This window comes from Lepus europaeus, chromosome 4 (genome assembly GCF_033115175.1).
Source record: "Lepus europaeus isolate LE1 chromosome 4, mLepTim1.pri, whole genome shotgun sequence".
Lineage (NCBI taxonomy): Eukaryota > Metazoa > Chordata > Mammalia > Lagomorpha > Leporidae > Lepus > Lepus europaeus.
In genome coordinates this window covers 158,587,264-158,602,901 of record NC_084830.1, presented here as the reverse complement: position 1 = coordinate 158,602,901, position 15,638 = coordinate 158,587,264, and the positions used below count along the sequence as shown (strand labels likewise).

The 15,638-nt window shown below is 39.6% G+C and overlaps 1 protein-coding gene across 3 annotated transcripts in view; it reads right to left on the bottom strand.

Annotated features, from left to right (window-relative positions):
- Positions 1–15,638, bottom strand: part of DTWD2 (DTW domain containing 2) — a 235,031-nt gene that overhangs the window by 95,559 nt on the left and 123,834 nt on the right. For all 3 annotated transcript variants that reach the window (XM_062189282.1, XM_062189280.1, XM_062189281.1), the window contains 2 exons: positions 13,758–13,852; positions 13,280–13,472 (listed from right to left, as the gene is read on the bottom strand). In XM_062189282.1, the coding sequence (XP_062045266.1) occupies positions 13,280–13,472; positions 13,758–13,852 (288 nt within the window). The remainder of the gene's footprint in view (positions 1–13,279; positions 13,473–13,757; positions 13,853–15,638) is intronic.

Genomic DNA, 15,638 nt, shown 5'->3' with positions numbered 1-15,638 from the left:
GAAACAGATTAATAACTGATTTAAATTTTCTTTTTATAGCTTTACTTTTTGCTTTGTGCGCAAGAGCATAAGAGAGAATTAACCTTGAATGAACCAAGAAATGTAAAACAATAAACAATTAGGCACAACAGACTACAGTAACTGTGGGCGTTGTGTCTGCCCAGCCAGGCTTTTTAAGCATCCTTCTCAGAACAGCCCATGTTCTCTGAGGAACTTCCTGGCTCCTGGGTCCTGCTTTCAGCAAGGTGTATATGACCACCCCATTTCCAACAGCAGGGCCATCCAGGATTTGACTCTGGGAAGGATACAAAATCCCTCCACTTGGATAAATAAAACCAGGAGACTATTGACCTGCTGCTTCCTACAGAATTTTTCCAGGAGCAGGGAAAAAAGTCTCGTATCATCAGAAAAAAATAAGACCAACAAAACAGTAAGCAAACCTCAAAAACAGCTGTTTGAAAGGTGGTTGGGAGGTAGGGTGGGGAGCACTGTAGCATAGCGGGTTAAGTGCCTACAGGGTTGGCATCCCATGTGGGTGACATTTTGAACCCTGGCTGCTCCATTTCTGATGCAGCTCCCTGCTAATGCACCTGGGAGGGCAGCAGAGGATGGCCCAAGTGCTTGGGCTCCAGCACCGATGTGGGAGATCCCACAGAAGGTCCAGGCTCCTGGCTTCAGCCTACCCAGTTCCAACCATTGCGACCATCTGGGGGGTGAATCTGTGAGTAGAAGACCTCTCTGTCTGTCTCTCCTTTCTCTGTGTAACTCTGCCTTTTAAATAAATAGATAAATCTTAAAGAAAAAAAAAAAAGAAACAAAAGAAAGGCGGTTGGGCAAAGGCTGAATCCTATGCCATTGACACTCAGCTACCACAATACAGATGATTCCCTTTCTTCTCTGGTTAGTAGAACTGGATTCCTGTCAATTACCCACAAAAGAGGCATGGTACTTTTAACTTAGCGGTATCAATCTACTAAAACAGGATGCCTAAGAAAAGCCTATTACATAATAAAATAAATTTATTTTCACCGAGAAGTTGAGAAACAAGGTCACTAATGAACTGAACATTGTGATATAATAAAATCATCACATATGAATTGGAAATTTTTAAAGAATTATAAACTTTTTAGTATTACACGAGGTGGTTCAGAACACATTACAAAACCACTACAATTACCCACATAAGTTCACAATTCTATAGATGTCTAAAATATGTCTAGTTTTTGAAGATCAATAAATATTTCAACTCAGTTTACCTAATATCTGTTTTATATACTCCATATAATTTTTAAAAAGGAGGAGTAAATGGAAGATGGCGGAATAGGCAGGAAGCACACTTAGTCCGGGGGGAGAGAAAGTTTAATATAAGTGGAGATACTGCAGGGTCAAGGAAGAGTAGGGGATGAAACAGCAGAGGAAACTCTTCCGGAACTAGTGATTCACAGTGGACCTGCGTGGAGAGCGTGGGAGCCCAAGTTCGGGACACCAGCGGCAGACTCAACGCACCAGCGCTGGAACGCGAGGTGAGCCGAACCTCCATAGCCCGAGATACCAGCAGGCAAGCGGAAAGAGGAGGCTAGAGGGAACGAGGCTTGAAACTCCGTGGGGAAAAGTTCACCAGGCTAACTAGAAGAGAGAGAAAAAAAAAATAAAAAAAGTGACTGATACGGACACAAGTTTCTCTCTCTCCGCTCACCTCTCACAGGCGAGCAAGACAGAGCAGGCGCCATTTTGGACATACGTCATAAGCAGGGCGACCTCAGATCTGCACCAGCCCTGAGCCTAGCAGAAAAACCTGACTCTGTGGGGAGGGGTGAAATAACAGGAGATTAGCATCTAACTTGGCAACCCAGTGGGAGACTGCAGGAGAATTGGAGCCCACACTGAGGGCAGCAGAGATTCCCTGTGTGGCCCTTGGGAAAGAGCTTCCGATCTCTGGCTCCTGTGGGTATATCATTTGCCTGCTAACTACCTCCAATTACGTTCAGCTGTGCGGAATTACTTCCCTTTTAAATCAAAAAAAGAAAGATTTACCACACCTAACCTGGGAGTGTCATCCTTGACACACCCTCAACCCTGAGGAACCAAACACAGCTCTCAGTCCACACTCATCTCAAGCCTCTAAGGCACCACTGAAAGCAGACAGTCCAGTTAATATAGAGCCATAGTGTAACAAGAAAAAACACCACAGTGAAGAAACCAAATATCTCCAACATGCCAAACAACAAACGCAAAAACCAAGCTAACAAGAACAAGGAAGAAACTATGACGCCCCCAAATGAAAAAGACACCCCAATTCAAGATTATGAAGATGATGAAATCAAAGAAATGCAAGAAGCGGATCTCAAAAAATTGATAAGAACATTAAGAAGTTCTCAAAAACAAATTCTTGAACTATAGAAATCCTTCATGGACAAGATAGAAAATCTCTCTCGTGAAAGTGAAATACTAAGGAGGAATCAAAATGAAATGAAACAACTACTGGAACAAGAAACTCTGATAGTGACTAGAAATCATAATGAAATGAAGAGTTCAATAGATCAAATGACAAACACATTAGAGAGCCTTAAAAACAGAATGGGCGAAGCAGAAGAGAGAATATCAGACTTAGAAGACAGAGAACAGGAAAGGAAACAGGCAAATCAAAGAAAAGAAGAAGAAATTAGAAATCTAAAAAATATTGTCGGGAATCTACAGGATACTATTAAAAAACCCAACATTCGGGTTCTAGGAGTTCCTGAAGGCATGGAGAGGGAGAAAGGATTAGAAGGCATTTTCAGTGAGATACTAGCAGAAAATTTCCCAGGTTTGGAGAAGGACAGAGGCATCTTAGTACAGGAAGCTTATAGAACCCCTAATAAACATGACCAAAAGAGATCCTCACCACGACATGTTGTAATCAAACTCACCACAGTGAAACATAAAGAAAAGATCCTAAAAGGTGCAAGAGAGAAACGTCAGATCACTCTTAGAGGATCTCCAATTAGACTCACAGCAGACTTCTCATCAGAAACCCTACAAGCTAGAAGGGAATGGCGAGACATAGCCCAGGTACTAAGAGAGAAAAACTGCCAGCCCAGAATACTATATCCTGCAAAGCTCTCATTTGTGAATGAAGGTGAAATTAAAACTTTTCATAGCAAACAGAAACTGAAAGAATTTGTTGCCACTCATCCTGCCCTGCAAAAGATGCTTAAAGATGTCTTACACACAGAAACACAGAAACATGGTCACCAATATGAAAGAAGGTAAAGGAAGGAAACCTCACAGCAAAAGATCACAGGAAGCTCAATTTCTCTTGGACATAGAATTAAACTCTGATGCTCTGTTAAAGCAATGTGTTAAAGTAATCTATTATGTTCTCTTGATGTCTGTTAAATTCTAATTGTTCAAAAACAGCTGAATTTTTATTAAGAGCTATGGGTTATTTAAATATGTGCTTTTTTCAAAAATTTCAATAATCACCTTGTAACAATGATCAAATTTGGTCTATGTTATGTCATGATTTTAAGAAATCTTATTTCAACCAGATATTTTGGATTTTGAGCCTTCTTGGCATTCTTGACAGGCATTCAAAAAATCAAAGTTTCAAACAATCTGGTCTCTAAAATTTCCAGTAAATCCTGGACTTTGGTTTTTCCAGTTTGGGCCCAACTGAAAAAATCGAAGGAACCATGTCTCTCATCTTATAGAGACACCAACTAATCAGTCTATTTGGAGTATATTAGAAGTACTGTCAAGATGTGATGTGGTACCAGACTTTAAGTTTCTATAATGGAAAATGCTATTAATACAAATGTTTGAGAATTAAAAAGTCTAATGATCTTGTGTTACTAGACATGATAGTTATCTTAATGAGAAAGCCCCAGAGGCTTAAAGGGTTAAATACTTGTAAAATCCTACAGGTGCTTTCAAAAATACTGTGAAGTAAGCAAGTGCCTCTTGTTGGTTGATGAGTTTATAATTTTAAACATGGCGACTTAAAGTCTTTTGTCATCCACAGTTATATATGATGTGCTGCTCATAAAACTAAAGCGTTGTTGGTTCTGTGTTTAGCTGTCCTCCTATAGGTTCCTATGGACTTTTTCCAGCCACTTTTATTGTATTCAGTACTTTGGGATGGCTCTGTAAACAGATGAAGCCAATAATGTATTAACAGTACCAACTGAGAGAAAGTATGGTTCACTGAGGTTACTAAAAAGAAACAGCAATTCAAATCAATTGGCAATCTACAAAAAGAGTTAAAGATTTTAAAAGCTATTATTAAAATTGATATATTGGTCTATTATGCTATATTATATGTGTGTACATATTGTATGTCCACATGGGGAAATTTTATTAAGAGTTTTATTTTAAATGGCTTATAGATAAGATTGTCCATAAATTTAAGCTGCTAAAATCAATCAAAGATACATTTTAATTTGTGGGACCTGAATCTGTGTATCATATGTTTTAGACTTGTTGGTAGAAAGAAACTAAAAACATTTTAGATGGTTGTGCTTAAGTTTACTGGCTAAACAAACTACACCATGTTAGATATTTAAGAGGTGTTTTCAAATACATGATTCTTAAAATTTATAGAAGGCATTGGACCTTCTGGTAAATGTTTTCTTAAGTTGTTATCTAATGGTTGAAACGGTTTGCTAAGTATTCATGTGATATTGCTATTGTCAGCAAGCGATCTAGGACTTGCTCCCTCATTTCTCTATTCTAAGCCCAACTTGTTCTTTCATTTCTCTATTCTCTTCAAGGTAGGAAACTAATTCTATTATGAAGGAATCTGTAGGATGCACAATTTAATCTTTAGACCTTATAAAAGAGATGGCTAACACTTTTCTGCAATAGCATAGCCAAAATAAGAACTCAAATAATAATCTCATAGCTAGATTCACTTCGCCATCAGCGAAGTATACAGTAAGTAGAAAAAACCTCCCTTTCAGACCAAAGGGAAAGAAAGTTTTTAAGTGAGAATATAATTTTCCACATGGGCATTGTCTACCTTAGAAAAACTACTACAGAACATGCCTGTGACTATAGACTTGTAGTTCAGGCCACCGAAGATTAGAGATGGGACTTGGGTGCTCCCTTGACTTGCATCCTCTGGTCTGCTTTAACACAAACCAGGAGGAAAGGAAAGCTCGGCATCAGAAGCAATGGGTGGCAGGCCTATTAATGGCTGATCTGTACAGTGATCTGCCCTCAAGGAGACCCAACAGGCCAGTCCACTGCAGTGGCTTTCAATGTGGTAAGCCTGGGCTTCAGCAGAAGTCAGCTTGTGAAGAGCCCTGGCAGCTCTGCCAAGAGTTGGATCACTGGAAATGGACCTGCCCTGGAGTCGAAGGATGCCCAGGTCAGAGCCACAGATCTTATTGGCTCTAAGCTGAAAAGCCCTTCACTCAGCCCAACTTCCAAAGTGACCACTGCAGCTGAGGGGATGGTCAAGTAGGGTCAGCAACATTGCAGGCAGAACTGTAAATTTCTTGTTAGAGATGCCACCTGCCTTTACCTGGCCAGCTCTCCTCCCAGGCCAGCCAAGTAATGAAAGTCAACAGAGTGCCTTCCCCTAGGAGGTTCACACCTCCCTTAGGATATACCCCATGTGAAGAGATAGATAGGTCTGGGCCTCTGAATTTACAAGGCCTAAAGCCCACCAGGTTATTATCAAGCCCCTTCTGTCAGGTTCTATTTGCCTCTCAATCAGAAAACTTAATTGTAGCTTAGACAGCACCTTTCTTAGCTCCTCTAATAATGACTCTGTCCTTTGTTCTAGGCCCTGTCTAGTGCACTTGGGCCTCATTCCTTTGTAATCATAACCTCTACTCTACCACCAATGGCTCTACTCCCAACATGTGTGTACTGATGGTCCTCTTCCCCACTTAATGCTGTATAATTGTTCAAACCTGGTAAATGCCACTCTTAGGATCATTGGTTACTATCCTCACTCTGTCTTTTATGACCTTGTCTAAATATGATCAGAATCGGCAAACTTGGAAGGCTTCCATAGCCTTGGCAACTCATGACGACAGCCTAAGATGGTTACTGGCGCCATAAACTAGAGTGTCAATTTGTTGGGTCAACAACAGGAGCCACTGTGCACTTGCTCCTCATGTGGGATCTCTGTCCTTAATGTGCTGTACATTTTGATTTAATGCTATAACTAGTACTCAAACAGTATGTTTCACTTTGTGTTTCTATGTGGGTGCAAACTGTTGAAATCTTTATACTAAATTGATCTTCTGTATATAAAGAGAATTGAAAATGAATCTTGATGTGAATGGAAGGGGAGAGGGAGCGGGAGGGGGGAGGGTTGCGGGTGGGAGGGAAGTTATGGGGCGGGGGGAGCCATTGTAATCCATAAGCTGTACTTCGGAAATTTATATTCATTAAATAAAAGTTAAAAAAAAAAAAAAGGAGGAGTAAATGTACAGATTATACTGTTTTTTTTTTCAACAACTTCTAGAACCCTATTTTCATGACCAGACCATACTCATGTTATATGTGCCAGATGGATACATGAGACTATAAAAAGCCACATATACTATTTATAAGATTATTCAAATTTCCAAAGTATCATTTTTTAAAGATGTATTTATTTATTTGAAAGTCAGAGTTACACAAAGAGAGGAGAGGCAGAGAGAGAGAGGTCTTCCATCCGATGGTTCACTCCCCAATTGGCCACAATGGCCAGAGCTGCACTGATCCGAAGCCAGGACCCAAGAGCTTTTTCCGGGTCTCCAACACGGGTGCAGGGACCCAAGGACTTGGGCCAACCTCTACTGCTTTCCCAGGCCATAGCAGAGAGCTGGACAGGAAGTAGAGTAGCTGGGTCTCGAACCGGCGCCCATATGGGATGCCAGCACTTCAGGCCAGGGCATTAACCTACTGTGCCACAGCGCCAGCCCCTCAAGTATCTTAGGATAAGACATTCCCAAGATATGTAACATGAGTTTTATAAATTGGGTCTGGGGCGGTGCCGCGGCTCACTAGGCTAATCCTCCGCCTTGCAGCGCCGGCATACCGGGTTCTAGTCCCGGTTGGGGCACCGATCCTGTCCCGGTTGCCCCTCTTCCAGGCCAGCTCTCTGCTGTGGCCAGGGAGTGCAGTGGAGGATGGCCCAAGTGCTTGGGCCCTGCACCCCATGGGAGACCAGGAGAAGCACCTGGCTCCTGCCATCGGATCAGCGCGGTGCGCCGGCCGCAGCGCGCTACCGCGGCGGCCATTGGAGGGTGAACCAACGGCAAAAGGAAGACCTTTTTCTCTGTCTCTCGCTCACTGTCCACTCTGCCTGTCAAAAATAAAAAAAAAATAAAAATTAAAAAATTGGGTCTGATATTAATTACTATTTTTTTCCTAAAAGTATTTAGGAAAAGACAATCTTGCTGAACTAGAATTAGCAAAAATGTCAATTTCCAATAGTAAAATTTAGGTATCTATTCCTTATCCTAATGGTTCAGAAAACAAAACAAACAAATAAACAAACAAAAAACAACCAGAGAGAGACAGGGCAGCACTGTGGCTTAGTAGGCTAAGCCTCTGCCTGCAGCACTGGTATCCCATATGTGCACCAGCTCATGTCCCAGCTGCTTCTCTTCCAATCCAACTCTCTGCTGATGGCTGGGAAATCTGTGGAAAATGGCCCAAGTGCTTGGTCCCCTGAACCCATATGGGAGACCCAGAGGAAGCTCCTGGCTCTTGGCTTTGGCCAGGCCCAGCTCCAGTCACTGCAGATATTTGAGGAGTGAACCAGAGGATGGAAGACCTTTCTCTCCCTTTCTGTTTCTGTAACTGTGCCTCTCAAATAAATTTAAAGAGAGAGAGTATGGTTGAGAAAAGGCAAAAATGGCATAATATTAGCAACTGAGGAGTCTGCAGGGAGCAGGCTTTTGGTGCAGGAGTTAAAATGTTACTCAGGATGCCTGCATCCCAAATCAGAGTGACTGGGTTCGAGTCCTAGGCTCCACTTCTGATTCCAGCTTTCTGTTAATGTGCACCACGGTTGGAGTAGCTGGATCCCAGAAACCCATCTAGGAGGCACTGAATAAGCTCCTGGCCCAGGCCCAGCTGCTGTGGGCAGACATTTGCTGAATGAACTAACAGATGGAGCATCTCTCCCTGGCTCTGCTTCATCGCCTTTCAAATCAATAAAAAATAAATTAATAAAACTGCAATAAAAAACAGAATCTGAGTAAGGGTATTCAAGATATTCTGTATAATCACAGAAACTTTTCTGTAACTGTTAAGTTATTTCAACGTAAAAATTTACAACTAAGTTATAATAAGATTACAAATAAACAATGAATATGTTTATAAATACATTTATTCTCAATTCTGTGACCTTTGTTTTTGTATCTTCTGCCCTTTTCTTGAGATTTTTACCTTCACTTATTCATGTCAAGAGGTCTATGCTGATGAAGCCTTTACCTGACTCACAGTTCTCCAAGAAGTTATTTCCTTATTACTTTGGCTGATGCTGTTTTCCAGCATGTAATCAAATCCACCTGATGGTTCCTTTAAGCATTTTGCTTTCCCCTATGGTTGAAAACCACTATTCATCTCAAGATCAAATAAACATCCACTGATATTTATTTCTGCTTTTAATAAATGATGATAGAAATTTATGGCACGACAGGATTACAGAAATGATTTAATTTAAATATTAATATACTGCTCAATTAAGAGAAAAAAATTTACTTTGATGAATTGTATTTTTTAAAATAGACTTTTAATCTTTTTAATGTACATGCTTCATGTCTACAGTTTTCATGTAGTTAACACAAAATGAAAGATTAGAAATACAGACATGAGTTAGCCATGAAAAAGTTTCAAATATTTGGACTGCAACACTTTACAGATAAAATGTCCCATTTTAGTTAAACTTTTTCTGTGTATCGGGGAATCCCTAAATGTAACATGAACATAAAAATTACTTGGAATGCACCGAAATCTAACAGCTTCCACACCATTTATGAGTTGCTTCCTGTGGAACACAACAGAATAAACACAACAAATATTTACGAAGTTAGAGAAACATAACAAGGCTGCCCTGTGTCAATAACCAGGGAGGAGTCTGTCTATTCAGTGAATGCCTCAGACTTTGGTTCTAAAACAGATGAGTCCGGGGCTGGCACTGTGGCGCAGTGAGTTAAAGCCCCAGCCTACAGTGCCGGCATCCCACATGGGCACCGGTTTGAGACCCAGCTGCTCCTCTTCCAACCCAGCTCTCTGCTATGACCTGGGAAGGCAGTGGAGGATGGTCCAAGTGCTTGAGCCCCTGCACCCATGTGGGAGACCTGGAAGAAGCTCCTGGCTCCTGGCTTCAGATTAGCTCAGCTCTGGCCGTTGCAGTAATTTAGGAAGTGAACCAGGGGAATGGAAGACCTCTCTCTCTCTCACTGTCCTCTGTCTTTCAAATAAAATAATTCTTTTAAAAAATAAAATTAAAAAATTAAACAGCTGAGTCCAAATTGCAGTTGTGCTTTCTAATGGTTGTGACTGATCAAGCTATCCACATCTCTGTGCCTCAGTTTTCTCATCTGTTTCTGAGACAACAACACCTGCTGCCTCACAGAATTTGAAGAAAGATTAAATAAATTAATACATTCAAAGCATTTGGAATTGGGACTTGACCTTTCAAAGTACTCAATGCATGACTTATTGTTTGGAATCATTTTGCATTTTTGAGTTTCAACTGAAAAGCAATATCTGCACTTGGTCAAAGATAATGAAACCTCAAAAGAATATGGGATGAAAAAAGTCCCAAAAGTCAAAGTTTCATTATTAGTTTTCACTAAGTGCATAGCTTATAAGAAACCAATAACAGAACACAGAGCCATATAACACAAAAACTACAGGGAATGCAGCATATAGCATCATTTAAAACACAAGACTGAAGTTTCTCATATACCTTTTCCAGTGTCTAACAGCCCAAGAACACTAAAATTAAACAAATTAGGAAAAGTGCAAATAACAAACTTAAAAACAATAATATAAATGCTTACATACCCCCAAAGACTATGCATTTTAAATTCATAGGCTAGCCACATATAAATTTATTACAAATATAACAGCCAATGTTCTTTTACCACAATTCAGAAACATCAGAAATAAAAATAAAATAATGACAATGACCAAAAATGTTACAACAGTTGAGAATTAACAACTAGCTGATCCATGTAAAGAAAGAAATCCAAACATGAATTATATCAATACTGCATATATTAAAGCACTTCAACCCAAACTGACAAGAAACAAAATTATACTAGGAAGAAATAACAACATCTCTCCCTTTATCGTCAAAGAAAGAACTCGGTCACTGTAATAGAGGAATTTAATACTTGTCTTGGCTCAGGCTGTTATAACTAATTATCATAGTCTGGGTGGCCTAGGCTAAAAACATTTACTTCCCACAGTTCTAAAGGATCAGAAGTCCAAGATGAGGATACTAGCATGGTCAGGTTCTTGATGAGAGTTCTCTACCTTCTAGGAGAAGTCAGTCTTCTTGCTGTATCCTCATAAGGCTCTTGGGGGGGGGGGGGGCACTCAAACACACAATAGCAAGTATCTTCTATGGGCATTAATCTCAACATGAGGGCTCTCCCCCATGATTTAACTACCTCCCAAAGGCCCCATCTCTATAAAATCATCACAACGGGAGTTTGAGAGTTAGGGCCCCAGCATGGGAGTTGAGAGAGGATCTAATTCAGTCCATAGCAGTTTTCTAATATGAATCTTACAAAATCACAGAAGGAACAGAAGAAAAAAAAACTGAAAAACGTGAAAGAAGAAACCAAACAAGTGGGGAAAAACAGTCAATTAAATAAACGATCCTGGAAAAGTTGGCTATCCCCATGCAGGAGAATTAAACTAGACCCTATCTCTCAACACATACAAAATCAACCAAACATAGATTAAGTGATTAAGTGTAAGAACCAAAACTATAAAACCACTAGACAGAAACACAGCAGAAATGCTTCAGGACACTGATATGGGCAAAGGTTTTATGAATAAGACAACAAAAGAAAAACAAGATAGACTGGATTACATCAAACTGAAAACCTTCTACACATCAAAGCAAACAATCAACAAAGTGAAAAGACAACCATCAGAACAGGAGAAAATATAAAAAAGGACAAGGGGTTAGCATTCAGAAAATACAAAGAATTCAATAATCCAACAGTAAAAAAACAAGTACCTTGATTTTAAAAAGACATTTCTCAAAATAAGACATACAAGAGGTTATCAGTACATGAAAAATTCTCAGCATCACAAAATGTCAGGGAAATGCAAGCCAAAAGGACAGTGAGAGATCACTCCACCCCAATCAGAAATTGTACTATCAAAAAGTCAAAACAACAAATGCTGGCATGGATGTGGAAATGAGGAAACTCTTACTCACTTCTGCTGGAAATGTAAATTAGTATACCCATTATGAAAAACAATATGAAGTTTCCTCAAAAATTACAAGTAGAACTAATACATGTTCCAGAAATTCCTCTACTGGGTATATACATTCATAGGAAGTAAGTAGGCTGGAAAAATATCTGCACTATTATGTTTACTGCAACAGTATTCACAATAATCAAATATGCACATGACCTAACTGCCCATCAACTGATGAATGGACAAAGATAATGTGTATAAATGCACAATGGAGTATGTGCAGCGACACACACACAAAAAAAGAATGAAACTCTGTCATTTGCAACAACATGGATGAACCTGGAGGGAATTACATTATAAGAAACCAGGCACAGATAGATGCCGAATGATCTCACGCATGTGGAAATTTGAAAATAGCTGATTCATAGAGTAGAGTATAGAATAGTGGCTGCCAGAGGCTGAGTATAATAGCCATCATAAGCAATCTAAAAACTTACACTTTTAAAAAGTTCAGTAAAAGAAGTGCATGTGTGCATGTGTTCATGATTAGAAACAAGAAATAACACATTCAAGTGAGATTAAGTATTTTAAAATGTGTATGTGTGTGGCAACCAATCTGTTAACTTAGAAAAAAAAGAGCATTCCCTAAGGTAAATAAAAGGTATTGAAACTGATCCAAATAAAAATAGAAAACTTAAGTGATTTCCATTGAAGAGTTTTAAAGACAGATTTAAAAGCCACAATTTTAAACTGACTAAGAGCAATAAATAAATAAATAATAAAAAATTTTTAAAAAAGCCGGCGCCACGGCTCACTTGGCTAATCCTCCGCAAATGGCACTGGTACTCCGGGTTTTAGTCCCGGTTGGGGCGCCGGATTCTGTCCCAGGTGCTCCTCTTCCAGTCCAGCTCTCTGCTGTGGCCCGCGAAGGCAGTGGAGGATGGCCCAAGTGCTTGGGCTCTGGCACCCGCATGGGAGACCAGGAAGAAGCACCTGGCTCCTAGTTTCCTATCCACACAGCACACTGGCCTTAGCGGCCATTAGGGGGTAAACCAATGGAAAAGGAAGACCTTTCTCTCAGTCTCTCACTCTCACTGTCTAACTCTGCCTGTCAAAAAATAAATAAATAAAATAAAATAAATAAATAAATAAAGTGACTAAGAGCAGGTACTTTCACCAATGACTTCCATCTAATTTTTATAGAGCAACAAATTCTAATGGCACTTCAACTACTCAGAAAAAAATATTAAAATCTATCTAATTTACTTTACAAAGCTAGCATTAACTCACTACCCAAATCTGCTTACAAAAGAACAAGAAAAATATGAAAATTAATCATCATTAAATAAAGTATAACTTTCAGCAATTTATCAAAAAGTTTTTATTTTCTACTCAGTAGAATTCATTCCAGGAACAGAAGGATTCAGTATTAGAAAGTGAGTCATCATAACTAAATATATCAAAAAATTGAAGGCTAAATCATATGAATATAATAATAAATGACAAAAAAAAAAACTATTTCATTACATCATTCCTAGTAAGAACTAGGTAACTTAGTGACCAAACAAAACATTTAAAATGTTAACACTTCTTAAGAAAAAAAACTAATACACAGAAATAATGAATCCTTAGACTTCTTAGATTAAATGTCAGGAAAATTCAATGTAACAAATCTACAGTGAAGTTTGGCAGCAGGAGCTGAAAAGAGATGGCAAATCTAAAATTCTCTATTTATATATGTAAATATATAAACATATTCATATGTATATTCATATGTATGTACATACACACACAAATACTAACAAACTCGTATATAAAAACATATAGAGCCCTTTAGAGCAAACATAATCAATATGTTATTACCCATTTGAATTTATTGTCTGTTAAGATACTGATTTACCTGTTTGGGAAGTCGGAACAAGGAATTCTTATAGAAAATGTCCTTAGCCTGGCTCCATGTACCATCGATGATGATGATTGTGGAAGGATAAACAGGAGACTCTAATATAAATTCTTCCAAATTAGTAGCTTCAGCCCCTGGATATAATACTAATGTCCCAGATTTCCGGCAAATATTTGAAAGTTCAGGATCTCTAAAAACAAAGATTTGTTTTTTTACATATGTCTTCATTAGCTTGCAGAGGCAAAACAGCTTTATTTTGATTACTAAATTTCCTAGTAACACTTTCCCTCTGTCTAGTCAAGTATTTTACTCAAACACAGGTACTAATTAGGTCACAAAGTTGGTATACTCTACTGATCGGTGAGTCACAATTCTGCCACCATCGTTTGCATGCTCCAACCTTCACTCCTCCTCTGCACTAAGGTTCTTCTGTGCATATGATAATTAGTTCAAATCGCCCTGAACGTTCACTTACCTCTCCTCACTGAAGCGACGACCGATTTTCACTGTGCACTTGTCCTGGGGAAGGCATGCCGCCAGCAGAGGAACTGTCCGCAGCACTCTGCTTTCCTTTAACCACAAGATTTATTAAAACACAGATCTTTTACTTAAATATACTTTTAAAACTTTAATGATAAACGTGACTCATGATCTCACACATAACTTTCAAAAGTCTTTTACTACAGATCACAGTTTAATAAAGCCAAAAAAAGGAAATTTCCCCCAAATTTATCAGTATGAAGCAGCATACAGTGTACCTCTTTATTCTACTTGAGTATGTTTATTGACCAATTAACACTAATCTAAATAATGGCTAAGATTATTAAAAATGTAAACATATTTGGGGCAGGCACCGTGGCTCACTTGGTTAAACCTCCACCTGTGGAGCCGGCATCCCATATGGGCAGTGGGTTCTAGTCCCTGTTGCTCCTCTTCCATTCCAGCTCTCTGCTGTGGCCCAGGAAGGCAGTGGAAGATGGTCCAAGCACTTGGGACCCACACTCACATGGGAGACCAGGAGGAAGCACCTGGCTCCTGGCTTTGGATCGGCATAGCTCCGGCCGTAGTGGCCATTTGGGGGGATGAACCAATGGAAGGAAGATTTTTCTGTCTCTCTCACTAACTCTATCTGTCAAATAAATAATAAAAAAAATTTAAGTGTAAACATATTTAACTAAATTGAATCCTTAATTCTGATGAGCTTTTTATTTCACTAGTAATCACATTTTCTACTATCTCACCTTGAAGATAATTACCTAGATGTTTATGCTCAAAAAACCTATAATGGGGGAGTCAGGCACTGTGCCATAGCAGGTTAAGCCACTGCCTGCAATTCCGGCATCCCATATGGGTGCCAGTTCTTGTCCAGGCTCCTCCACTTCAGATTCAGCTCTGTGTTAATGGCCTGAGAAAAGTAGGAGAAGATGGTCCATGTGCTTGGGCCCCTGGTACCCACCCGGAAGACCCAGATGAAGCCGTTTGGCTCCTGGCTTCAGTATGGCCCAGCTCTGGCCATTGTGGCCACCTAGGGAGTGAACCAGTATATGGAGGATCTCCCCTCTCTCTGTAACTCTTATTTCCAAATAAATTTTAAAAAAAAATATGCAACAATGGGGCATATCACAAAGACACATAAGCCAATCATAGGAGCTCCCAACGGCCAAAAGCAGAACAATGTGATCAACACAGTAATAGAGTGCTGGATTATAACTCATGGAGTCCAGAGTTATATAAATGACCAAATACAAAATAAATGAAGAGCTCTGAAAGGATGTAAAGATTCCCCGCACCGCAGAGAGCTCACTCTCCCTGCCTGCTCTTACCTGGCCGTGATTAATGGCCCTGCTGTACAAGAAAACAGAGGGCAGGAAGAAAACAAAACACTAACTTGAGGGGGAGAATCACAGTGATCACTTCTGAAAACATTAGCTTGACTATCTTGTGTGGTTTTTTCTCCCCCCAAATCCTGGTTTCCAAGACTGGAAACCATCTTTCTTACTGCCACACCCTTAATCCCCAAAGTCAGGTGATTAGCTACTCGGTATCAAGTGAGCTTTAGGAATTTTCAAGTGTTTCCTATGAAAGCCTTCCCTCCATACCATGACCATGAGATTTTAACACAGACACAGCCAGTTTCAGAACCTTTATCAAAGTAACACATCTGTGCGCTGTCAAATTAAACAGTGCCAAAGATGTAAAACACCACTTCTGTGCCCACAGGTGCTCCCCAGTCCCCCATCCCAAAGGCAAACACTAGCTTTAGCTATTTCTCCTGGTAGTTCTCTCTGTATTTCCACGTAATAAGTGTCTTCTATTTCTTGATTTACTATTTAATATTAGGTATTAGCAAATAAGC